Source organism: Convolutriloba macropyga, chromosome 13 (genome assembly GCF_964194025.1).
Source record: "Convolutriloba macropyga chromosome 13, txConMacr16.3, whole genome shotgun sequence".
Taxonomy (NCBI): Eukaryota; Metazoa; Xenacoelomorpha; order Acoela; family Convolutidae; genus Convolutriloba; species Convolutriloba macropyga.
Window position 1 is genome coordinate 13,930,967 of NC_134480.1, and position 26,558 is coordinate 13,957,524.

Sequence of the window (26,558 nt, forward strand, 5' to 3'; positions counted from 1 at the left end):
ATCCCAATGAAGGCAGCCCAAAAATTTTTGATATCAATTTATTTAAAAAACGTTCTTTGGAAAAAAGCAATCCATAAGAAATTTTTGAGATTTTTTAGAGTTTTAGGATTTAGACTGGCTTCCTACGCAACAACAGTGTTCATAGTTGTTCTGTTCCAAATTTTATGAACGATAACTCAAATGAACGACGGTTACTCATATGTTCTTTTCTTTTCATTTTTTTGAAAAAACTCTGCAAAAATTCCTTTCATATGATTTTTACATTAAAAAAATGGCCTTTTCACATTTTATGGCACGCAATAAATCAAAGTGGTTGAAAATGTGATCAAAAGCCAGAAATTGAAAATATTAAATTTAATATCGGTCACAAAACAACAGTTTTTACTGTGTTTTTCTCCTGAACGAATACCATGATCCTCTAAATTTATTGCTAAAGAATCAGTTTCTTATAAGTTTGCAAAAAACTTTTTTTTGTAGACGAAAAAACGCCATCATCATGTCGCCACTGGTGTCCCACTTTTTCACCCCTATTCATTTAGTTCCCTATCTTTTAACCCCAACTTTTTTACCCCCTGTATCATTTAACCCCTCTATCTTTAAACCCCTGTATCGTTTCACCCTGATTTTATTCTTTGTATAAACTAAGGATTATTAAATTAGCAATATAATCATTTCGCCATCATTCTTTTTAGTGATTGCACTTTCCGCGGAAAGTATGATATTCATCGCTCTTAAGAGTGATAATAGTTCATTAATTGTGTACATGTAAAAAAAATTAATATTTTGAGAATTTTTTTTTGCTAAAGTCTTGAAAACTTCAAAAAAATTATTTCCACATTTCTTTAATTATTTTTTCATTCTAGCTTGTTTTTTATTGTTGCCAGTTCAAAGGTAATAAGTTTTTGCAGTGTTTAAGATTTTGCTTGTTTAACTATTTTTTCACAAAGAGCGTCAACAAAGAATTAGAAAGCTTGTAAATCTGCTCTTGGTTAGGCGTCGGCTTTTTAATATGGATTTTAAAGACTTTAAACTAAATTTCTGACTTATGCTTTTCTTATAAACCATTTAAATTTTTGCCTACTGTGATCTCAATTTTGTATTGAGGAGTAATCAAAAATAGTGCTATCCTGAATTTGATATCTTCTGTTTAACAATGTTTACCTCGAACAAGAAACAAGAAAACATTGAGCAATTGGGCAGTACACATTTTTTTTCTACAAATTTTGTTTATTTCAACAAGGCCTCTATTTCCAAATTATCAAGGATAGACAACACGGTTGAATGAAAGATGTATGCTTAGACTTATTTCTACTGATAAAAAGACTCCTAAAAGTTCCGTTGAGAGAATTTTAAAATAAAAGGTGCCAAGTAAACCGGCACTTGATAGCCTTGATAATTATCTCATCTAAAACATAGGAAATGAATTCAAGATCATGGCAAAACAACTGCCATAAAACCATCAAGACCTGTACATTTTCACAGTCATTGCATGGGTATCAAGAAATGAAATGGGTATCAAGAAAATATGCCGAAATGTTTGTCTGAGCCAGCATTTGGTCCCCCGCTTGGCTCTGTGGCCACTATTCTTTCGCCCATAAGTATTAACTACTGCATTCAGTTCACTTAAACAGAAAGATCATAGCAAGAAACTGCGAGAAGTCTTGGTTATCATGTCTTGACAAGACACCGCAGGATTTGGCAAGATCTTGCATGTCTTGGCAAGGTGCCGTGTATCAATTTTTCTTTCACTGGGTGATTTATGTTTTAGTTCGTTAATTTTTTTGAATTTTTGCATCTAATGAGTCGGATTGAGCTATCTAAATATGAGAAAGAGGAACAAATGTGAGCGATGCCCGTCGGTAATTTGTCTTCACAAATATTCATACGTGAACAACGTCAAAAAAGACACAACCTTTATGAATTTTGATGCAATTTTTCAACCAAATTTTGCATTTAATAACTAAAATATTTTTAAGACAAAATTATATTAATACTCCATATTTTATGCTTAAATCTTTTTTTTTGTTAGTTAGTCACAAGATCATTCTAATATTCTAATTTTCACGCTTGATTTAAAACACCATCTGTTATTTTATTGTAAGTAAAAGAAATGAAGATAACCTTTGAAGCGTAGAAAATGCAAACAGATTATATCAACTCTACAAATTGTAACGACCTTTAGTTTATAACTAAATTTAATGCTAGATCTTGTATATACATGTGATATATTTTAAACATAGAGTTTGAGTATCGGTTGAATTCTAAATCTGATTTACAATGACGGTCGAAATCAAAGAAACAAACCACCGATTTGCAAAAGTTTCGGGTGAATATTTAGCTAATGATACTTTGATGTACTATTTTTACGACCGCGATTACCTCAAAAAAGTGCGCGACTTTCCCCTCGAGCCGAATGACGTTCTTCTTGCTACTTACCCACGCAGCGGCACGACTTTCACCCAACGAATCATTTCTGGGCTCAAATTCGGAGCCGAAGCTATTTCGAAGAGTACTTTCGATGTGTTCAAGTACTTTCCGCATGTTGAGCTGAACTTTTCCCTGGAACACGTGAAGTATTGTGGATATGAAACTGCTCTGAAAACTGAAAGCCCAAGGTGGGACTGTTTCTTTTTTTTTCATTTCATTGTAGCAAAAATAGCATTAGTATCTTTTCAAATGGATATTTGGGACCCACAATTTACCCTATTAAATAGATTGGTATACGTAACGGCGTTCAAATGCATGTGGGGAGGGGTGATAAGAAAATATGAAGTTATAACATAAAGGGAAGGGCCCCAGGATTAGGTCTGTGATCGAAATGACCTCTACGATCGCATGAAAACCCGACTCGATTTATTCCCGATTGTAATTCGAGCAATGGCCTGGTGTGAACTCGTGACCTCGAACATGATCTGTTCAGAGTCACTTGAATTTTGGGGGGTTAGGGGAAAACGGAAAAGATCCCAGATTTGTTCAGTGTTTAAAATAATTGAAAATGTTACATTGTGCCATAGTTAATTTTAACTTAATTTAGTTTTCGATTAACTTTAGGTTGATCTTCTATATATTTAGAATTTTCGCGGTCACAATATTATTTCACAAAGATAGCTAAACACGTTATAATTTAATTAAATAGTCTTCAAAACGGTGATTTTTTGAGAATCAGACATTGAAACAGTTCCATCAAGATTTGTCAAAACTCACGTTCCAATTTCAATCGCCCCCAAATCAATTCAAGAACAAGGAAAAGTGATCTTCGTAATTCGGAACCCACGAGACGTTCTCGTCAGTTCGTATCACTTCAATAAGAGCAATCCAACTCTGGACTTTGACTTCGATTTCGACACTTTTTTCGAGATGTTTCTAGAAGGTTGCGCACTTAACGGCGATTGGTTCAAACACAACTCGGAATGGCTGGATTTTTGCAACAAGGATTGATACTGCTTCTTATATTTCATCTGTAAATTTGTAAGACCCGCGTCTGTCAGAGGGTTGTAAAAAAACAGGTTTTCAAGTCAAAACCAGTATTGAATTACTGTGGGTCAATTATCGCCTTCATTTGCATGTATTGGCCCTTTCGTATAAGAAAAAATGGCTTCCTAAGAACCCACCGTAACTACAATTATTATACTAAGAGATTAAAATGAGACTAAGTGAATAAAAATTTGGGCTTTTTTCCATTTTTTCTAGCAATAATATGCACCCATTAGGCTTAGGGGAGGGGGGGGCACAAACGGAAAAGACCCAAAACTTGGCTTGCTAAAACTTGGTAGAGCTGAAGTCTTCTAGTTTTCTTCAGCAGAAAAACCCGTTTTTTTTCACTTTAACTTTACTTAATAATTGTTTCCCAAAAATGAGAAGAAGTATTTCGAACGACTAGAACCCCGATCGAACTTTAATTCTGAAATACGAGGACCTTCTCACCGACTTCGAAGACAACGCTTCGAGAGTGGCTAAATTCCTGGAAATTTCCACAAACGATGACGTCATAAAAGAGGTGAAGATTGAGACCAATGTGGAGAAAATGAAAGAAACAACACTGGCTCCTGGGCTAGAGATGTTTGTCCGAAAAGGAATATCTGGAGACTGGAAAAACCATTTTTCCAAGGAACAGGAGGAAAAGTTTGACAAATGGGTCGAAGAGAAAAAGAAAGAATATCCTGAAGAACTGTTTAAGTTGATAAATGAGTGAATTTAAATAGAAATATGTACCAATGACAGATCTCAGGCTGAATTTCAAAAAAAATTCATCGATTAGCGAACAGCGAAGTAAGCTCAAACATTTTTTAATTTTAAAACTGGTCCATACTTAATTTCCAAGATAATTTAAATAAACCTAAATAAACCTAAATTTTGGATCTATTATGCCCCCACCCGCTTAGTGGGGCACATAACTCCTACGTCACCCCGAAGCGCATGTGCTTCTAGTAATGTGCTAGTAAAAATCATTAAATTGTGGCATAGAAAACAATGAACGGGGGAGGGGGACGAATAGACACCCATAAATTCCTTGTCACACGTAACTAAGTTTTTAATTAATATGCTTTAAATATATTTTGTATACGTACATAATATTTTAGAGACGGTGAAGGAAAAATTAGAATCAAGAAGGCATTTAATTTAGCAATCAATTTAAATTATTCATTCTTTTTGAGCATATAATATTAACTTTTATTTATTTTTGGTTAATGTTGGCATATTATCTGGCACGGATGACAGCGATAAGACAACATTTGGTGAGCCGACAATATACGGACAAAATGAGACATTAGGAACAAACCAAAATTTATGCTTGTTTTTTTCCATATCAACTAAAAAAACAGTTAATTTTCAGTTTTTTTTATTGAAATTGTTAAAAATTAGAACGTTTTAGATAGGGGTAGAGTCCGTTTCTGTAAATAAAGTTTTTTTCTCAAAAATTTTTTTACAATCTCGGTTAAAAACTCCCATGTGTCCTGGGATATACCTCAGAGAAACACTTTCAACTAAATTCGACAAACTCCGTTTTCTGAGAAGTAAAATAATTGAACAGTTGGTATACCTAAACAGATTAAAAAATTTAATGAAAGGTTTCAGGGAAATCATTTTTCTATAAGGTGGATTTCTCACTCAAGTCCGACCTCGAAGATAAATTAAAAGGAATAAAAAAACAGACACAAGATCATTCTTTTAAAAAATGTTCCCTGTTCCCAATGACCTTGGGAATTCAAGAAAAGCATGACCTTTTGCTGATGATTAAAACTACCGCCAAAGAACCTGAGAGTTACTCTTTCCCGAAAACATCTGACAAGAAGTCGTAACCAAATATGAGCAACCAAAAGACTTGAATATCTGTTTCATTACATAAAATGGAGACCTACCTCCGTGATTAAGAAACAATGTCTGCCATCTGAGAAGGAATTTTTTTTAAACAAAGAGGGCGACATCAACCCCCCCCCCCAGACAAAGAGAAAGCTGACGCATGAGAAACCTTCCTCAGCGCTAGCAAGAAAGGCATCAAAAGTCATCAATCAGCATCAAGAAAAGACCCCCCCAAGACCAATAACCGTACTCAATCTACAAGCAGAAAGAGAAATGAGACGCATGAGAAACTTACCTCAGCGCTAGCAAGAAATGCATCAAAAGTCATCAATCAGCATCGAGAAAAGACCCCCCAAGACGATTTTTTTGGTCTCAGACGTCACCATAGACAAGAAGAGTTTTTTAAGCGTTCCAGACGTCACCCGATTAAGAAGGCCTGACTTTTTTTGGTTGCAGACGTCACCAAGAGATGATTGCCCGAGGTTCCATACGTCACCTCAGAAGTCCCTTCCCCGGTTAGACGTATCCAGAAATAAATATGAAGTTTTTTTGCGATAAAAAATCTAATTAAAAACAGGAAAATTGTCCCCCAACGATCTTTTGTGGATGATTTACAAGAGAAATAGCCATGAGAAACTATATGTCGCACTTAGCAAAAGAAAAACACACAAATTGCACGAAAAAACGATATAGCGTTTTTGCATCGGAAAAATTCAAAAACATTTTTTTTGTATTTGTCGCAAAAAATTTACATGACAGTAAAATTACTAGTTGAATAAAACAGTTTAGCAGGACTTTAAATTGACTTGTTTTTAGTTGAGTTCTTTATGTGAAATTTTGCCCAAAAAACCAAAAAGTCGCAAAATTGCTTTTTGAGCGTCAAAAATCGAAAAACGTTATTCCAACCTTTTAAAGAAAACTTTTAATTAAATCCAAGAAAACCTATTGATAGAGCCTCTCAGTTTGCTATAATACAAGTTTTCAAGTTAGTTTATGGACTTTGCTTTTTAACAAAGAGACAACTAGATTTCGACAAAAGTTGCATCTTTGACTTTTAAAATTCAAAAAAAGTTTTCTTGACGTTATGATATAAATAATTAGTAGATCCAAGAAAACCTATTGATTGGGCCCCCTCAGTTTGCTATAAAACAAGTTTAATAGTTAGTTTATGGACTTTGCCTTTTAGCAAAGAGACAACTAGAGTTTAGCAAAAATTGCATCTTTGACTTAAAAAAATAAAAAAACGTTTTCTAGACGTGATGATATAAACAATTAGTAGAACCAAGAAAACCTATTGATTAGGCCCCCTCAGTTTGCTATAATACAATTTTAATAGTTAGTTTATGGACTTTGCCTTTTAGCAAAGAGACAAATAGAGTTTGGCAAAAATTGCAACTTTGACTTAATCAAAAAACGTTTTCTTGACGTTATGATATAAACAATTATTAGAACAAAGAAACCCTATTGATTGGGCCCCCTCGGTTTAAAATAATACAAGTTTAACAGTTAGTTTATGGACTTTGCTTTTTAGCAAAGAGACAACTAGTATTTGGCAAAAATCGCAACTTTGACTTTAATAATTCAAAAAACGTTTTCTTGTAGATCCAACACTTATTGATTGGGCCCCCTCAATTTGTTATAATGCAAGTTTAATAGTTAGTTTATGAACTTTGCCTTTTAGCAAAGAGACAACTAGAGTTTGGCAAAAATTGCAACTTTGACTTAATCAAAAAACGTTTTCTTGACGTTATGATATAAACAATTATTAGAACAAAGAAACCCTATTGATTGGGCCCCCTCGGTTTAAAATAATACAAGTTTAACAGTTAGTTTATGGACTTTGCTTTTAGCAGAGAGGCAACTAAAATTTGGCAAAAAACTGCATCTTTGACTTTAAAAATTCAAAAAACTTTTTCTTGATGTTATGATATAAAAAATTAGTATATCAAAGACAACCTATTGATTGGTTCTCCTCAGTTCATTTTAATATAGAATTGAAAGTTAGTTTATCGTTTTTGCATTTTAACATAGAGGCAACTAGAATTTGGCAAAATCGCAAGTTTAACTTAAAAAATTCAAAAAACGTTTTTTTGACGTTTTGACATAAACAATTAGTAGATCCAAGAAAACCTATTGATTGGGCCCCTCAATTTGCTATAATGCAAGTTTTAAAGTTAGTTCATAGATTTAGCATTTTAACAAAGAGGCAACTAGAATTTGGCAAAATTGCATCTTTGACTTTAAAAAATCAAAAAACGTTTTCTTGACGTTATGATATAAACCATTAGTAGATCCAAAAAAACCTATTGATTGGGCCCCCTCAGTTTGCTCTAAAACAATTTTAACAGTTAGTTTATGAACTTTGCTTTTAGCAGAGAGACAACTAGAATTTGGCAAAAAATTTTATCTTTGACTTTAAAAATTCAAAAAACTTTTTCTTGACGCTATGATATAAACAATTTGTAGATCAAAGAAAACCTATTGATTGGGCCTCCTGAGTTTGCTATAAAACAAGTTTAATAGTTAGTTTATGGACTTTGCTTTTAGCAGAGAGAAAACTAGAATTTGGCAAAAAATTGCATCTTTGACTTTAAAAAATCAAAAAACGTTTTATTTACGTTTTGTTATAAACAATTAGTAGACCCAAGAAAACCTATTCATTGTGTCCCCTCTGTTTGTTAGAAAACAAGCTTCAAATTTCGTTTATCCATTTTGCATTTTAATAGGGAGGCAACTTAAAATTGGCAAAATTGCTTCTTTGACTAAAAAAAAATTCAAAAAAAAAGTTTTCTTGACGTTTTGATAGATACAATTACTAGATCCAAGAAAACCCGTTCAATTGAGCCTCCTGATCTTGCTATAATACAAACATTAAAGTTAGTTATCAATTTTGAATTTTAGTAAAGAAGCCGCTTGAATTTAGCAAAATTGCCTCTGTGACTTCAAAAACCGTTTTCTTTACGTTTTGAAAATAAACAATTAGTAGATCTTAGAAAACCTATTCATTGAGCCCCCTCAGTTTGGTTTTAAACAAGCTTTAGATTTGGTTATTTGATTTTGCATTTAGTAAAGAGGCAACAGAACATTTGCAAAATTGTTTCTTTCACAAAAAAAAGAAAAATTTAAAAAAGTTTTCGTTAAAATATCTATTAGATCCAAGAGAACCTATTGATCGCATCACTTCATTTTATTTCAGAACAAGCTGATAATTTTTTAAAATCATTTTTGCAAAACTGCAAAGAAGCAGTAGAAAAGTGGCAAAAATTGCTTCTCTAACTTATAGAAACCAAAACACATTTTTTTCTAACGTTTATTCAAAAATGTCAACCGAGTTTAAAAAAAACTTATTGAATCAGCCTCGTCACTTCATTACAAAACCAGCTGAGAAATTTTATTTTTTAAACTACTAGTTAATGGGGTAATATGTATTCTTAAGAAAACGAGAAGATCACATTTTCTGTTTTCAAGTTGTGCATACTACTAGCCTCGCGCCTAGTTAATGGGGTAGTATGCACTGAAAACAACTTCTAAAAAAAGGGAAAACTTAAAAACTCTCTTTTTTTTAGCTCAAAAACAAGAAAATCAAAAGCTCGAAATAATTCCCCACTCATATTTGCTCACTTAAATAATCCCTTTGAGTTGAAAAACTTAAACGTCTCTTCCTTTCTGTCCGCGGTCTCAGAAGTTGCCGAAAGAAGTCCTCTTTTCGGTCTCAGTAGTCACCAGATGGAAGAAGAGAGCTTTTTTGGTGTCAGTAGTTATCATTGTAGATGATCTTCAAAAATTAGTGCCAGACCTTACAAAAACGGAAGGAATTTTCAAGGTAAAGATTTCAAAAGTTTTGAAAAGAAAACAAGAAGCAAGCAGTTCAATTTAAAGAGAAGGAATTTCAAATGAGCTTCATCACAAATCGAGTTGTCTTGTCTGCTTGTCTGTAGCTCAGGTTGCCTATTCGCACCGCATAAAAAAACGTTTTGATCTTTTTCAACACAAGGTCTAAGCAATAGCAATCTCTAAGCAATTTTTATTCCCTTTCAAAAAAAGTGTTTGTCCTTGTAAAAGTTTGTAATAAAAACCATTCAAAAACCATACACTTATTCTACTGAAGTGAAAATTTTGATATTCTTAAGTTGAGCAATTATTTGGTCGGGTTTATTGATTTAGCACAACAAAAGATTTAGCACAACAAAAAAATTTGGTCGAAAAACACCAATCAAACCTGTTCTAGACACGAGCAGCTTTTCAACTTGGAATTAGCTACTTTCAACCCTCGCAACGGTCTTCAATTTAAATTACAGAGCTGAGATGAATCGTTCCAACAAAAGTCAATACACTAAAGAGGATGTTTGTTTATCTCAAAATTTTCTGCTAAAGTGGGCTCAAAACAATGCTTTCTCTTCAACAATCAACGCATTAAAAAGAACACAAAAGTTAGACGCGAAGAGCAAATTGAGAAACTTAAATCCAATAATTGACTAAAACGGACTCCTACGATCTAGTGGCCGTCTCCAATTTGCTCCAACAGAATTGGAGAACGAAAAATGTCCAATAATCTTGGACGCAAAGGAAAAAATCGCGAGACTATACCCTGAACATGCGCACAGAATTTGTGCTCATCAAGCAACAGAACCGGTCAAAGCATTCTTTCAACAACGCTACTACGTCATTGGACTTCGAAAAACACTGTGTTCAATAAAATACCGATGTTTTTTGTGTCGCCGTTTTGACACTCAGAATATTCAACCAATAATGGCCCCACTTCCTGCATTCCGCTTCCCCACAGAAGAAAACGAATTTTTGTTTGCCAACTCAGGACTGGTTTTTTTGGCCCGTTTTATATTGAAGACAAACAAAGCAAAAACGAGAATCAATATGGACTTATTTTTACATGCCTCGCTACGCGAGCAGTCCATTTGGAAACATGTCCAGAATTAGATACAGACACCTTCCTCAATGCATATCGACGGTTCACCTGCCGAAGATGCCAACCTATTTTATTGTACAGCGATAACGGAAAAACTTTTGTCGGCGCCTCGGAAGAGCTGAAGAAGTTGGTTAAGGCTTTAGACAAAGACAAGATTTATAGAGCCCTAGCAAGAGTCAAAACCACATGGAAATCATACCATCATACGGCCCTCATTTTGGTGGCGTGTAGGAGCGATGATTCAGAGCGTCAAGAGGACACTTTTGATCATTCTAGGATCTAAGCGTCTCTCCTTCGACATTTTTGAGACAATAATGGTTGAAGTCGAAGCAATTCTGAATTCCAGACCCTTGACAAACGTTTTTGATCAGCCTGAAAACGAAGAACCACTCACTCCTAACCATTTCCTCATTCAACGCCCGTACAGTTCCCTGCCACTCGGAAACTTTGGAGATCAACAGCCAGCTAGTTTCAGGAACTGGAGGCACGTACAGTAGTTGATGAACCACGTGTGGCGGCGCCTGATTAAGGAATACCTGCCGACATTACTCAAGAGACGTAAATGGACAGACAACAACCAGCCTCCTCTGAAAGTTGGAGATGTTGTGTGGGTACTCAAAGACTTGACGCTGAGAGGAATCTGGCTCCTTGGAAGAGTTGTGGAAACATCCCCTGGGCGAGACGGTGAAGTACGAGTTGCCAAAGTAAAAACGTCTTACGGCTCGTTCGTGCGTCCGGTCGCCGGCCTTGCACGGGTTTTTTCTCCGTAGTTTTTTTAATTCAATTTTTTCGCTCCGGTTTTAGGCAACATGAGCTACATCCACCCCCTTTGATGTTATTACCCTTACAGTATTTTCATTTCCAGTTATATAGGTTCAAGGATATCGGGTCAAACGACAATCAAGATGATCTTCAACCCCTGCCCTCCTTCTTGGAGCATGTTCCCAATGACCTTGGGAACTCAAGAAAAGCATGACATTTTGCTGATGATTAAAGCTACCGCCAAAAAAACCTGAGAGTTACTCTTTCCCGAAAACATCTGACAAGAAGTCGCAACCAAATATGAGCAACCAAAAGTCTAGAATATATGTTTCATTACATTCCGTAAAATTAGGAGACTCGATGTGTGGAAGACCAGCTTCAGAGTCAATTTATTACCTAACAATCACCATATTGAACAAAATGTAAAAAAATTGACAAAATCAACACCATACATAATCCCTCTGATTGAACAGAATGGGTTTAGAGGGCCCAAACTTGTCAATATTCCCATCTCTACTTGGAAGATGTTTCCCGCGAAAACTTACCCTCTCTTTTGTAGAATATGTTGATTTGGTCAAACTTACCACCTGACTTAGGCTGAGTTTTGCTTATGGACTTATCTGAAAAGTGGCTCGTGGTCTCTCAAAACTAAGATAACTCTTTACCAATTGTGGTTTTGTGTTGATTGCTAATTTGAGCGTTTCAAAGTCTCTATTGTGAGCTTTTTCTCTGCGGTGCGCTAAAAAAAATTGCCACATTTTTCAGTATCTTTGAACACAGAGAAAAATTTATCGTTACTGCCATTAATACTCTCTAAATACATGGGAAAAACAAAATTTTATCTGCTATTCTGATTTCTTTAAGAGTAGTTTTTGATAGAATGTTAGAGCTTATAATGCTTCTAATGTATAGATGTTCATATTTGCCGCGCACGCTACAAGAAAGAGATTAGTTAAATGTAGGTCAACAATGTCACGGTTAGTGTTGACTTTGTCCTTGTGTTGATCAACATCATTTTGCCATACATAATCCAATGACATAATTCTAGCGCTACAGGTTTCAGTTTTCAGGAGATTCATGCGTTGATGTTCTGTTGTTGACTGAACACCGTGATCAAAGACTCAAAACCTCGGGTCGAAAGAAGTCAATAAACTGAACCTTGAATCAAAAATGGAACTGATATTTTTTTCGTACAAATACAAAAAAAATTAGATGAGTTGACAATTAATTACATTGCAATTTTGGCATGTGAAAACTTTGTATTCCATGTCGGTAATTGTTATTTTTAAAAATTTTCAACCGTTGAAAATACACTCGCATCGCTTAGGCCGAGTCCGTCAGTTGAATATCAATTGAAATTCGAACAGTTTTTAGTTGGTAAGAGAATAACATTAACTTCATCGGTCAATAAATTAATTAGCGCGAAAACAAAAAAAAGTTAGTGCAGTTTTGTTGCCATTTTTTTCGACTTAGCACTTGTTGGCTAAGAAAAATTCAAAATTTATTTAAAAAGAGAAAAATTCTGAGCGTCTTGATACATCACAATTCTCAATTGATGCTCAATTTCATGTCAGCTGAAAGATGGAGGGCACAATATCAAGAGTCTCCAAGAGCTACAAAGGATGATACAACAACTTTTGATCTCTACAATTTTGCAAGGTCTACTAATTTTTCACATAGGTCACAATTTAATTGAAAGACGTACAGAGCGGGTCGTTCTCCTCTTCATCGCTTACAAAAGCTACCACTGTTTTTAGTACAATACTATGAGTGATATTTCCGTTGCGTTTTCTTAAAGTCCTTTGGAAGTTATATTTCGCTTGTTTATTAAATACATGGTTTTTGTATGCTGTCGAAAAACTTGCGAAACCAATACTTGACTGTAGTTCTTCGGTCAATTGAGGAAAACAATCGTTGGCGAACTTTGGATACCGTCTAATAGACTAAATTTAGCGTCTTGACCTCAAAAATTTGATACAAATTTCTTTTTCTACCAACTCTTTCGCGGGTTTGGACGGGCTTGTATTGAACGCTTTGGAGTCAGAATATCCTGTATCTTCTCCGAGGCGCGGTAGAAAATAGTAGTCATTTTCTTGTATCTTAGGTCCTCAAGTTTGCAAAAACGTCTAGGCCAAATAAACAACGAAAAAACATTTGGTTCATGTTGTTCAATGATTGTACGTTGTTTGTACTTTTATGCCAGCAACATTTTGCCGCGGTTGACATAATCCACGTAGTAAAGGACTCAGCGTTTTGCAATTTCAAAGCGTTGCCTATCTGTAGTTGGTGTGGACACCACTGTTGCGGTCTGTAGCACGGATACAAATAAATCCACAAGTTAAAAATGTGAATTAATTAGAACTGAAAACATACAAAATTGAGGTATATTTATTAATGCGTAATTATGGCAACTGTTGATAGAGACTGTATATCAGCTAAAGAAATACTTTTTTACTTTTGACTTGTTAAATTGTTGCTTCACGTCCTTGGGGACGTTCCGTTCTTTCTAAAGTAGTTGTATTTTATCAAGAGAACTATAACCGCCTCAGTTAGTCCAATTATTATGCTCAGTGGATGTTTTATTACTTTATTAGTTATTTCCTGAGGGCAAAAAAACTTTTCGTGCCTGTTAGCTCATCAAAATCATGACTACGCTAGGAGAAAATTGAAATAAAAATTGAGTTGAAATTTGTCTCTGTTATTTTTGAGCTCAACATCAGAATTCATCAGGTAGGAAAGACTTAACTATATCGATTTCTTTTTTGACCTACTGAGAGAAAGGAACACGTAACAAATTTGAATTTTCATCCCAGCTTTTAAAACAAATTAATTTTTTGATGATGAGGGAAAAGAGGATTTTTTCGTTATATGTAAGCTGCGTTAATGCTGCCAAATTTTACGTCAAATATAAATAGAGACCACAATTTTTTGAACAAAAGTAACAAAATTTTAGCAAAATATGATACACCCATCTGTTTTTTTGCTCATTTCACTTTTTTTGTGCAAAAGAACCCACAAAACTGAAGCAAATTTTAGATGCAATTGAATAACTTCCAACAAAAACCTAAAAACAATAACTACAACTGTTTTAACAGTACAATGTGTAAAACCCAGCTAAATTAACTATTAGACAAAGTAGAAGTTGTACAGATTGACTAATCAAACGTCTATTCATTGACTTGACTCTCTATAGTGTTTTGAGCATGAGAAGAAAATCATTGTATTTAGGATGTTGGCAATAATGACTTGTTAGAGGGGCAACAAGTGTTACCTGATTTGAGTTTTTCTTCCCCCTGAGTAAAAAACATTAAAAAATAACAAACTTTGTGTAATAAAAGTTATTAATGATATGCAGAAAAGGAAGTTACAAGCAATTGTAAGGTTCTGAAAAAAATTCAACGAAAATTTGCTAAATTTCGAAAAACCAAACACCACACCATCATTTATTTCAGATTTTCAATTTCGAACCTAAAAAGAAGGAAAATTGCAATAAAAAGTTACAAAGTCTGCCTAAATAAAGCGTCGAAGACTATTGATGCGTCAAACACTCCATTTTGGGAAAAAAATCTCGAAGCTTTAAATTGAAATTCATTTTATACTTGCTCCAAGGTAGCCCTGAAAGAATAGAGAGTTTTTTTAAAGGCTTATTTTGATAAGAGACAGCGCAAAACAGACGAATAGGTTGAAATATTTCATCTAAAGGAACGAAATTGACGGATTGTTTTGCAAATTTGTTATTCAAAAAAGATATTTTTTAATTTTAAGATGATATGTAAATTACATAGGTTTTGTTGAAAAATTGGAAGAATAAGAATTAGAGTTTCAAAATAGCTCGAAAATACCTAATTTATCAGATAACTAACATCAGCAAAAAAAATTTGCAGCCATTATCACCGAAAAGATTGTGGAAAAAGTAGTTCTACGCTCATGCAAGTTGATTGAGAGCAAGTTAGGTTTACAAAACTTTAGTTTAAAAAAACTAATTGTTATTAATAAATTTAAAAAAAAAATTTTGCCCCTTATTAATCCAAAAAATGTGCAACTGAAGTGTTTCAATTGGCATTGTTATCGTTTTTTTCCATGGCAATTAGATCTAGAAAATTTTGCTGTTTATTTGAGAAATTTTGTTGATTGTTTTAAAAATCTGATTTTCTGTAGTCCTTATTAATAACAGTTGAAGTAACTCGCGGCTTAATAGATCAATTATTTGCACAATCTTGGAAATTCCGGGGATACTTCAAATCAAAAATTAATCGCACGGAGGACATCATTTAGGTGAAACAGTTTGAAAACCATTAATTGTTTGCAGTAAGATACTATTCAAAAATTTTAAATTACAACCCCTCATTTATAAAATTTCTTTCATCTTTTATATTCAATACAAATATTTAGCTTGCTTTTCGTTGCAACCGGAAAGAGTGTTTGGCTCAAAGTTGGACTGAAATTGTTATTGCAAATGGATTCTTAGTATAAACCCTTTTCAGCACAAAAGATAACATATAAGAAGTGAACATTCTTTTTTGCATTTTTATTGAATACCATTTTTTAGCTTACGTTTTTCATTGCGAACAGAAAGGGGTATTTGGCTCAAAGGGGACTGAAGTTTTTAGTGTAAAAAAAGACTCTTAATTTAAATCATTTTTGGTACCAAAAATAACATAAGAGAAACAACAATTGGAACCTAAAAAATTTAAAGATAAAAAAGCATCTCGTACTGTTTTTCAAACTTTCTGACACAAAAAAAATCTGATTTTTTTAATTAAATTTCAATTACAATTACAATTTCAATCACGTGAATCGATTTTCCGAAGACATCAGAAACTTAGAATTTATTTTTAATTAGATTTTTGGTGTGGTTAAACTATTACAAGCAATTGGGAGCTTACAAAAAAGAAAAAAATGGGGCCAGTCTTTGGATGAAAAAAGAAAAACTTTCCGCAAAAAAATAGACAACATAAACAATTTCGTCCACTTTGCTGGAAATTGGAAGTACAAATAGTGCTCTCATTGATATAAGACGAATGCGTAGACAAAAAAATCTGCGAAACTAATAGCAGAAAAAAAAATTAATGGAAAAATTGGCGATCTTTTTTCGTCTTTGATTGAGAAATTATTACCATTATCTAAAAATTAAAATTTTCAGTAATTGCAACAACGGCTTGTCGGCGGCACTTCCGATAGTAAAAAAGTGGTGTAAAATTTTCAAGTTTTCAGCCAAAAATTAATTTTCCAGACTTCGTGAAAACAAGCTCTCATGTCCAGGTGAATTTTCATAAAGCTGTAGCATTCTTGAAAAAAAGGTTTCATTTAAAAGTTCAATTCAATTAAGTTCTCTTGCTCTAAAGCGTCACAAAGTGAAAGATGCTGAATAAAAAACTTTTTAATGCAGGGATGGAAATTTAAAAAAAGTGGTTCGTTAAAAGTATTATAAATCGTAAAACAACATTTCAAAAAATCGTTTTTTTCCCAATTTTCCATGTAAAAAATTTCAAAATGAGTCTCAAAAATTTTGCACGTTTTATTAAGGTTGTTCTACAAGTCTTTCTTCGATCTTAAAAAATCCAGCAATAGTAATCAACTGTCGCTCTGAGCAATTTCTAGTTGCTAAATAACTAATTTACAGTCTTTGTTTTCCTTATCTAGATATTATCCCATTTGTTACAAAATGAGCTGCCCTATTTCATAAAATAGATTCTTCTGACCATGTTTTGACTTTTAAGAAACAAAATTTCATGCTGACAAATTTTGGTTTCTTTATGTTTTCAGTGAATCATATATGCTCGTAGGACTTTAATGGTCAAACTTTTCGCAGTTTACCAGCAAACAAAAATTTTCGTTTCCGCGGTTTGTATTTATTTTACGTGAAATTAAAATGTCGTTAAGTATCAATAATTTTTCAATTTAGATTATAACTCTTTTGCAAGAGAACAGTTTCTTAATAAGCTTATCTGAAAACTTTGTGCAACTTAAGTTGCTTTGTATTTTGAGATATTCAGATCAAACATGCACTGCATAAAATACTTCTTAATAAATGTCAAACTAAATTTTTCGTTTCGCTGTTACCTGATAGATGAATCGTTTAACATTTCTTTTTCACAATTTTGCGAAGTAATTCATCAGAAATTTCAAAAGTTGTTTCCTTTGCAATTTCATCTCAGAAACCATGGTAATTATTTGTTGAAACGTAGTGTTCTAGTTTTAAAAACCTCGAAAGTCTTCTATCATTTATTCTACAGCGAAAACATCAGATAAAACATTCACACTCATAGAATTAAAATACGTTAATCTTAGTTTTTTGATGTATAAAAAATGGCTTGTTTGATTCATTTCAAAAAATTAATTTTAAAACGTTTTTGGGAAAGAAACGACCAAAAGTTTCTAAAAATATTCTTAGTTGTTTCTAGTTTAGAATTTCGTTGTTAAGATGATTTTATAAACGGTGATTTTTTGTGAAGAATGGTGATTTTTTTTGTGACATTTAGAAACCCTGTCAAACATTGGGTGAATTTTTTTTGAAATTTTTAGTTTTGAGCGTCAGATTTTTATACCAGTACACAATCCCCAAGTGGCTTTAACAGTATGTATTTGAAAAATAATTTTAATGAGGAAAATATTACTCCCCCTACCGTTCTGCCAAATAAATGTTTTGGTGCGAAAAAATCTTTGATCGAGTACTGTGGCTCGATAAAAAAAATGCCATAATGTTGCAAAATTGAAATTTAAAAACAAACGACAAAAATATAGAAGATTAAAGTTTTAGTTTTTTTCGGGGCTGTTTAACAAGATTTATTTGTTAGTGCAATTAGCCGGCACTGTCTTCCAAAAAATATAAACCTATCTTATTTGTTCGAGGGAGGAGGGGGGGCAGAACTTGCCAAAGTTGTCATTTAGCTACATGTTTCTCCCAGAAGAGTACGCCCCATCTCAATTTTTTTTTGCTCTGAGCAGCTTTTTTTCAAAATGTGTTCCTTGAGAGAAACATTCGACCTGATCGCTGGGTTTTAAGATATTTGTAGAAAAAAAAATCGGCTTCTAGCTTTTTTGCCGGGAAATTGCAAAGGCGGAGAGAATTTTGGAACTATGTGAGCCCTTAAAAATAATCTATTTTTTGGAAAAATTTCAATTGCTCGTTAGAATAACTATCTGTGAGCCTGCATTGTTTTCATAATCCAATCATGCAAATGAGGAATACTCGCAAAATAACTACCCCCAGTACACTTAGAACTCCTTCCGGAATTTCTTGTTGGCAAAGCTTGATAATGGCTGGCAATGCCATACAAACAATCCGGAATTCTACTTCCGCATTTCATCGTATACATCGGAGCACCATCATCTTTGTAACACAAATTTGTCGTCTCATCGCCCGGTATGCGTTCTGTACACACAAAGTCTTCTCTGCACAATCGCATATCATACGGATTGCGTGATACAAATTTATCTTCGGTAAAAACAGCTTCTCTTAGCCGAATTGGGAAACTTGGTCGCGGAGCCGAAATGGAGCCCATACTGCACGTACCAACTCTCGTTCCGTGATCTTCGGGTGTTCGACATAATCGTATTATATGTTTGAGAGCGTTTTTGACTGGCACACGAAGTTGCAAAAGTGCGATGTTGTTCATCGGTTCATCAGAATATTCAAAACTTAAAAACAAAATTCAGTGCTATTGCGACTTAATATTTTGATGAAAAAAAGATATAGAGCGCAACTCCAACGTTGATTTAATTTTGGGGAAAGAAATTTATATTAACCTACGTAACTTCATACAGAAAAAAATACATAGGTGATTTTGGTCCCTAACAAAATGAAACATTTCAAAACAAAAACTTGAGAGCATTTGCGATCAATAAGCCGATAAACCGATCCAACAACAACATTCTAGTCCACTATTTGGCCAACCATAAATTTATATTTTTTTGCGCATGTGCCATTTTCACTAGCGCTGTTATAATTGAGTCTATATATTTAATTACAGTGTGATATACTTACTCTGGGTGTAAGTAGAAGCTGTTTACTTTGTACATACCAGCCAGAGTACTCATTGGGTCATTATATTTTCTCACCTCAACCATCATTGGTTTTCCTGAAACCAGAGCAACAACAATAATCCTGTGGATTTTTTCCATTTGTGCCCCCAGTACCTCGTGTTACAGAGCACCCCCAGTTACAGAGCACGTGTCATTACACAGTATACTATTATGTAAAAATATGGCACGTGCGTCGGTGGTGCAAATAATATGCACCCACTGAACTGGAGGGGGGGGGGGCAGAAGCAGAAAAGATCCAATCCTGTGTTGAAAAAAAACATCACTGTGACAGGAATGTTTCCATTGATAGCCAAAACGCCCGGTCATGAAACTCTATCATGAGCTCTATTATTTGCCATACATATTCATTTTGACGTATTCGAAGCACTGAACTTTGGGAACTATTCCGTTTCCTCCCTAAGTGTTTTATGACCTCAATTATTAATTATGTGTTGTTATAGAGCTCGTTACTATGTAAAAAATAGCACGTGCGCACGGGTGCGTAAAAATTAAATGCCCAATAAGCTGGAGGGAGAGGCAGAGACTCAGGGAAACAATGAGTTTCCCCTCGCTTGTATGAAATTTGCTCTTGGAAAAGACATCGAAGTTAGAGTGGAACCGCATTGTTTTCATGAAGATTCTTAAGCCGAAGAACTGTTTTGGTACTTTTTTTGTACAAGAATTTTGCACTAATCCAGAATTTGTGGATTTTGAACATAAGAAAATTGTCGGTATTTGTAGTTTTAGTTAGACAAAAAGAGCAAAAGGCCGTTCCTTACTTTCTTGGATGTGCTTGGTGTTTTTTTCAAGCATAGAAAATTGTTGATGTTTGATTTTCATTTCTAGCAAATTGTTGGATTGTTCATTTTAGAATATAAAAATCGTCAGAATGCCCAATTACAAACCGCAAAAATAAACAAAAAATAATTTTTGTATCGTCACATCAAAACTAATTGAGTGTAAATTAATTAAGTGGGCCTCTGTAATTGCTCAAAATATGTAATACAAATTTTAGACAAAAAAGTAAACAAAAACTTTGAACTTGTTCAATTAGGATTGAAATAAGAGAAAAATCAATAAAGTTTTTGCATCTCAGGAAGTTATTTTTTTACAAAAACTACGATCGGAGCTGGTGAAAAAACACACTTAATACCTTTTAAGGCAAACAAAAGGCCCTTTTTCTACTTCTTATATGGAACATAGTGACGCTTTTTATGTTTTGAAACTCTTCACATTGAATTCTTTTTTTCCGAAATCAAGAATCAATGATATCGACAAAATTGTACATTCACTGGACTTTTTCAACTTGATACCAAACAAAACCAAAATAATTTTGATTTTTTTGGCGCTTCATACAGTATGAGCCCAAGAGCATTTTGTAGAAGCCAACCAAATTTGCGGTCTTTCCCATTATTGCCCCCGTTAAAAATGTAGCCCCCATTATGCTATATTTACCATGATTGTGGGGCTATAGGTTATCTGACCACTAAGCTGCGGGGGGCTATTATGGGAAAGACTCCAAAATTGCAACCAGAACAGTTTATCGAATTTTTATGTAACCTCAAATTGAGAAACTTTCCACAGACAGATGTGAAAGGGGAAAGTAGAAATTGGGGACGCAGAGTGTTGGGAGGGGTTGATAAGCGGGTCTCACCCTTAAAAAACGCTTTGAGTTAAGCTTGCAAAGCAGCTTTGATAAACTATTTTTTTTGGAGCGTTTTAAAACTCTGCGAAGTCTGATCAAACAATAAATATATTTGCGTCATACCAAATTCACCCCATTTTTGATGACGGACAGTGGATAAAACCGCTCAAGCTAGCGAAATGAGTATCTACGGAAAAAATATAGAACAACACTTGACTAAAACATGAAAATGACAGTGTGTACAGAAAAAAATGAAATTAGTGAAATTAGTACTATTCTGCCTAGTATTACTCAAAAAATGTTTATAGGTACCCTAATTTGTCAAAAATTACCATGTTAATATTTTGGATTATAATAGAAAATAATGCTTTTTGAAGATTTTTTTTATGTCGCGCTGTTAAGTGACGTCCGAGTGGAAGTAATTGATAATGTAGTATGGGTACGTGGTAGGGGACGGTTGGGGAGTAATTCCTATAAAAAGTAATGGGCATATGAGCAGATTGGGTAAAGGAGGGACTGTGAATTTTTCGTATCTTCTCATTGTATTCTATTCACCTTGAATATGATAAAAAGTTACCAACTACTAAATATTAGCATAAAACGTTTTCTCTAATTGCTTCTGTCAAATGGTTAAAAACAGAATTCACTATTCAAAAAGACAAACGGAAAGAAAGAAAGTCAGAGCTAAAGTTATGGTTAGATATGCTTAGCTGAAAAAAAACTATTAAATTTTTATAGTCCATTTCGAATCTTTAAAAGGCGAATCTAAAAAATGATCATTGAGTTGCAATAATTGCCTCATATGTTGTTCTCGAGCAGTTAATTAATTAGTAAATATTATCAGCAACGGGATGTAAAAAGCAATACCACAATCAAATAGCAAAATGTTTTATTGAAGAAGACTTTTTACTTCCGTGGAAAAATGATGTTGCAATCAAAAAATTATAATTGTATGTCCACTACACAAAGAAACTCAATAATTTTGTCCATATTAGTCCTGGGTTCATTTTCTGGCACTGCGCATAAATTTATACCATCATCAAAATTTTCATCCGGGTTGTCAAGCAACTTTTTATTTTAAAGCAACAATAAATTGCTAAAGCGATATTTAACCAATTATCATCTAGTTTTCGGAAATTGAAAGTATATTTAAATTGCTCTGGAAAATGAAAAACACGACAAAAATATGGAATTAAGGAATAACAAAAAAATTGACAAAATTTGATTGAGAAAAAATAAATTCGAACTATTTTGCCTTATTTTACTTTAAAAAAACCTCCGCAAAAAATGTTAAAAATTCACATTTTTTATTAATGATAATTTTAAGAACGTTATTTGAGGAGTTATTCGTGGGTTGTGTCAATGTCGGGTTAAATGTTGTAAGTGCTGAAGTATTTGGTGTAAAGGTTAAAGGGGATTAAAAAGGCTAAGTATACATAATCGTGTGGTGGGAGCTAGATGGATAGTTAGGAAAAAGTTTGGGGGTGGGGGCAGGGCTAGGTGACGATAGTCGGGGAAGCGCTAGCTATGACTTGGCGGTTAATTATATGAAATGTGATGATTATATGAGAAAATTGGGTAGCTGGACTCTTAATGTATCATGCCTTATCAACACAGCTTTTTCAGTTTGAGTAATAAAAAGGTTCTCAATATTAAAATGGGAATCAAGCTGTGTTATCTTTATGCTTCGGTCAAAAAATTTAAAACAGAAATAATTGTTCGAGAAGAAAGAAGTCAGAACTTTAAGTTAATGTCAGATACTCCACTTCAACTTTTTGGCTAATTCAACAATGTAATTTATTGAATTATTCCTCGTCACGGGTCCTCGTTTCGGCAACATGTACAAAACATTTTTTTTAAGAAGAAGCTGACATTTTTGTCTTGGCTTATCAAACCACTTTTTCCCCAAATAATCTTAAAACGATCTATCCAACAATCTTAAAATTAAAATATAATGCTGAAGCAACGTAATGTTCAGTTAAATTAGAAAAATTTAGAAATCAAAAAGATATCCTCAGTGACTCAGGGAATTTTTTCTAGTCTTGTTGCGATAAGATTTTGATAAAAGGAAAGTTTTCTGTTCAAAGTTTCATCAAAACTTACACAAGAAAATTTGAAATTTCAATTAAAACTTTTGGCGTCAGATATATATATATATATCACATCCTATATATAAATTTAAAATTTTTTATTTATTATCTAAATGACTCTCAAAAGATGTGTATTAGAGTCATTAAGATCCTGGAAGAACTCATGACACAAATTACTCGTTTGTAAAGAACTTTTTTCCTGTAAGATTATTTAAAATATTTTTATTTGCACGAAAATAACAAGGCATTGCATATAGCGCCGTTAAGTTTACAAAAATTGTTCACTTTTTCTATAAAAGGTAACAGACTTGTTATCTAACTTAACAAAATTTAAAAATTACATTTGACGTTGCTTTACAAAATTTTCCTGAAAAAATAGAATAGCTTATATCCAAAAACCTGTCGAGAATAATTCAATGCCCAGAATGAGGTCTGCAACACAAGACAGATATTGGCGTGATTGGCTTGGGTCGCAGACAGGGGGGTCGGGTGCAACCCAACTCAATGGTCTGGAAAAAAATTGGGTGGCGCCCTCCCTCTGGCCAATACCAATTTTTGGTCCATACGTTCTATCATATACCCACATTCTGGTATCTTTGGTCTGGCCAATACCCACATTTTGGTCTGTTTGGTCTGGCCATAGCGCATATTCAAGTTCTGTAGGTCCAGTAAAAAAGCCGGTCCTCTACAAATTTTATAAAAATATTGGCCAATCATTGGTAACCAACATCAACTTCTAGATGATTATTTACTTCATCAAAATAATTTCTGAAATCCGCATTGGTCTTCAAATCGGCTTTTTAACTAATTTTTTAAAATTCTTATTTTCATTTCTCGTTCAGAAATAATTTACAAACTTTATTGGATGCTTCTGCACGTTTAAGTAAGTGTAGCTAATGGTGTGGCTCAGGGTCTGTTCCGTCTCGCGAGAGGTTTGCACAATGGTCTGGCCTAAGGTCTGCTCCGTTTGGCCAATGATCTGGACGACGGTCTGGCCAATGATCTGGACGATGGTCTGGCCTAGGGTCCGTCCCGTCTGGCCAATTGTCTGGACAAACTCTGTTCAGTCTGACCAATGGTGGCCAAACTCTGTTCGGTCTGGTCAATACCTATTCTTGGGTATGGTCAGTCTAGAGCCCTACTGTGCGCGACCCAAGTCGATCTGGCCAATACCTGTCTCGGGTGGTGGACCTTATCCTGTGTATACTCTTTCTTGTTGTCTAGAGCTAGTGCAGTTTATGTTATTCAACTCTTCTTTGATTGGCTGAGAATTTATACATTACAGACCATTGCCAGGGACGATTCGAAATATTTAAAAGGGTAAACTGGCCATGGTAAACTAAATTATTTGCTACCTTCGATCAATGATTACCATATCAGGGAACTGAGAATACTGACGCTATATGTATTAGTTTAGAGTAAATCTCCTTGAAATGATATGGTATCGACGCAATTAACAGGTAATTATAAAAGCAATTTTGATAAGCAAAACCCAGTTTTTTTCTAAAAGAATTTAGCCAGCATATACCAGGTACTATGGGCGTTAGTCTTAGTGTTTGAGATATATAACTTTTGAAATAACCAACTTTTGCGTGTATAGATGCAGTGAGCTGCAGTTATGACCCAATAAGGACTCAAAATAGCCCCTCCGCAGAAGTCCATTCTGTCAAACAGAACCCGAACATAGAAAGGCCTATCTGGACTGTCAATCCCATTGATAATGTTAGTACGCAAAACACTGCTGAAGTTTCGACACAAAACTGTCGATTGTTGGCATAAAATTGTGAAATAAACCAATAGTTTTCTGAAATCTAATTCAACTTTCATAACTTTCAAGACAGTAACTCGTCAATTGAGCAGTATTTATTTAACGTAAAGTTCATGATAGCAAGAGCCTAATGTTTTGGAAAATTTTCTTTCATTTCGAACTTTTACAGTGCGAGATTGATGAACAACAATTTGTTGGTCGGACCGTAGCGTTTCTTATTTCATTACGAATCAATTATTCTGCGCTTATTATTTGACAATGAACATTTACTTGTTTATTGATTGTTTTAATTTGTGAAAACCGACATTAGAACTCTTCAAGGCTTAATGTAGTACAATCGTTGAACTAATTGAACTTCGATTTTGGGTGGTCATGCTACTAGCCTTTAAACTTCGCAAAAAATGCTGTTGTAAAAAACGAGCATGCAAACTAAAGCGGAATCAAATAACAGAATTTTAATAATTAAGTTGAATTCTTGCACGTCTGTTCAGTCAAGCATTTTAGTTTCGTTCAGAGGAGTACATACGCGACGAATCCTTTGGTGTAGTTAGAATATAGCGTATCAACTCGGATTTATCTATTAGTATTGTAGCAGTAGAAATACTGGATGTACACCTCCATCCAACCAGAGACTGAGAAGACACTATTTTCTTTTATATAGAGAGAACTTCACTAACTATAACCAGTCTATTAGTTAGATACACCATGTGTATACTCTTGACTCCGGTGCTGTACTTTAAGAAGTATTAATAGAAGTTTATCTTCAGTGTTTATTGAGTCGGTTAGTCTGAGAGATATAGGTAAGCCTACTTCGCGCGCAGAAATAAGTAGCCCAAACTCTTTACACCTTAAGGCTGTAAAAGAAGCCCATCTCGGACTGCCTTAACTTGTGCGACCAGTGAGTTAACAAACTGAGTTAACAATCCGTAAAAAGAACTCACACAAAACACCCCTTTCTCTATTGAGAAAGAAACTTAGAACTAGATTACATAGTTTTTTACTCTTTATCTACTTAAAACTTAAGAAAAGTGGGAACACAAGACAAATAAAACAAAAACTACTAATATTTAAACAAAGAAACAAATAAAATGGATCATCACGTTGATCAACCCTCCTCCCACGTACCGACACACTCGAATGAATTACAACTAGTTGTTCTTACACAACAGAACAAACGTCTAATACGCGAAATTTTACCTTTTGAAGTTAAACACTATAGGCACCAGGACAAGCTAAACATACTCCTAAGCACAGCAAAACAGGTCAAAGGCCACTATTTTGCAGTAGAGCAACGGCCTCTCCTTTCATTATCAGAAAAGGTATCACAGGTTTCACGAACCGCCTTTCTTTCATATTTAGCTGAAATTTACGGAGCTCAACTCACAAAGGGCTCAGTTCTTTTCATTTGTGATCTTTTAACAAACACATATACTTCTCTCATATATGACACTTTATTTAATCCACTATCTGATACACTATTTGAATTCCAGAACGGAGTATGGTCAGAAATGCAAACCTCGGATAGAGAAGTGGTATTTCGAAAAAATTCTTTTGAATTTCCCTAACGTCTCGCATCCACACTTAATGCTAATGCATCACAAGCACGGAAAAAAAGCGTACACAAGATCGCTCGACAAGAGATAGAGGGCTTCACCCACCTTCTTACAAAAATATAACTTCTGTAAAAGATGCAGACCTAGACGATAAAGAGATTCTCGATTCTCTTAACTTTTCTCTTGGTATATACACAGATATTGGAAAAGTTTGGTAAGACACATTTTTCCTACCACAAAGCTAAAAGCAGACACATTCACACAAACACTACCTTAACAACCTGAGACACACCATTATATTTATGATTCACGCTGGTTTCCACAAAACTTTGTAAATTTTCCGGAAATACCCTCTGAAAATATTCAAAAACTCACCATTAATCGCCAAAATATAGAAAAAAACCATAACGCAGAAACTCAAACATTTACTTGTACAAACATTCCAGAAAATACAAACACTTCTCTGCAGGCTTAACCAAAAGAGAAAATG

General features: G+C 34.1%; 2 protein-coding genes across 2 annotated transcripts; one reads left to right on the forward strand and one right to left on the reverse strand.

The window, feature by feature from the left end:
- Positions 1 to 2,114: 2,114 nt before the first annotated feature.
- LOC142351414 (sulfotransferase 2A1-like) lies at positions 2,115 to 4,654 on the forward strand. The gene is made up of 3 exons (XM_075403420.1): positions 2,115 to 2,615; positions 3,189 to 3,430; positions 3,879 to 4,654. The coding sequence occupies exons 1-3, from the start codon at positions 2,278 to 2,280 to the stop codon at positions 4,190 to 4,192; spliced, it is 894 nt and encodes a 297-aa protein (XP_075259535.1). The 5' UTR covers positions 2,115 to 2,277; the 3' UTR covers positions 4,193 to 4,654.
- Positions 4,655 to 15,809: 11,155 nt separating this feature from the next.
- On the reverse strand, positions 15,810 to 24,668 carry LOC142351899 (tryptase beta-2-like). The gene is made up of 4 exons (XM_075404155.1): positions 24,334 to 24,668; positions 18,975 to 19,068; positions 18,154 to 18,628; positions 15,810 to 15,839 (listed from the first exon to the last, which is right to left on the reverse strand). The coding sequence occupies exons 1-4, from the start codon at positions 24,572 to 24,574 to the stop codon at positions 15,810 to 15,812; spliced, it is 840 nt and encodes a 279-aa protein (XP_075260270.1). The 5' UTR covers positions 24,575 to 24,668.
- Between the last annotated feature and the right edge of the window lie 1,890 nt (positions 24,669 to 26,558).

Coding starts and splice junctions, on each gene's coding strand:
- LOC142351899 (XM_075404155.1), bottom strand. CDS start 24,574: ATGAAAGTTGAATTAGATTTCAGAAAACTATTGGTTTATTTCACAATT. Junction 19,069..24,333: donor CTGCATCTATACACGCAAAA/GTTGGTTATTTC, acceptor CTCTGGTTTCAG/GAAAACCAATGATGGTTGAG. Junction 15,840..18,153: donor CTCATTTGCATGATTGGATT/ATGAAAACAATG, acceptor TAGTTTAACCAC/ACCAAAAATCTAATTAAAAA.
- LOC142351414 (XM_075403420.1), top strand. CDS start 2,278: ATGACGGTCGAAATCAAAGAAACAAACCACCGATTTGCAAAAGTTTCG. Junction 2,616..3,188: donor CTGAAAACTGAAAGCCCAAG/GTGGGACTGTTT, acceptor AGTTCCATCAAG/ATTTGTCAAAACTCACGTTC. Junction 3,431..3,878: donor ATGGCTGGATTTTTGCAACA/AGGATTGATACT, acceptor TTTCGAACGACT/AGAACCCCGATCGAACTTTA.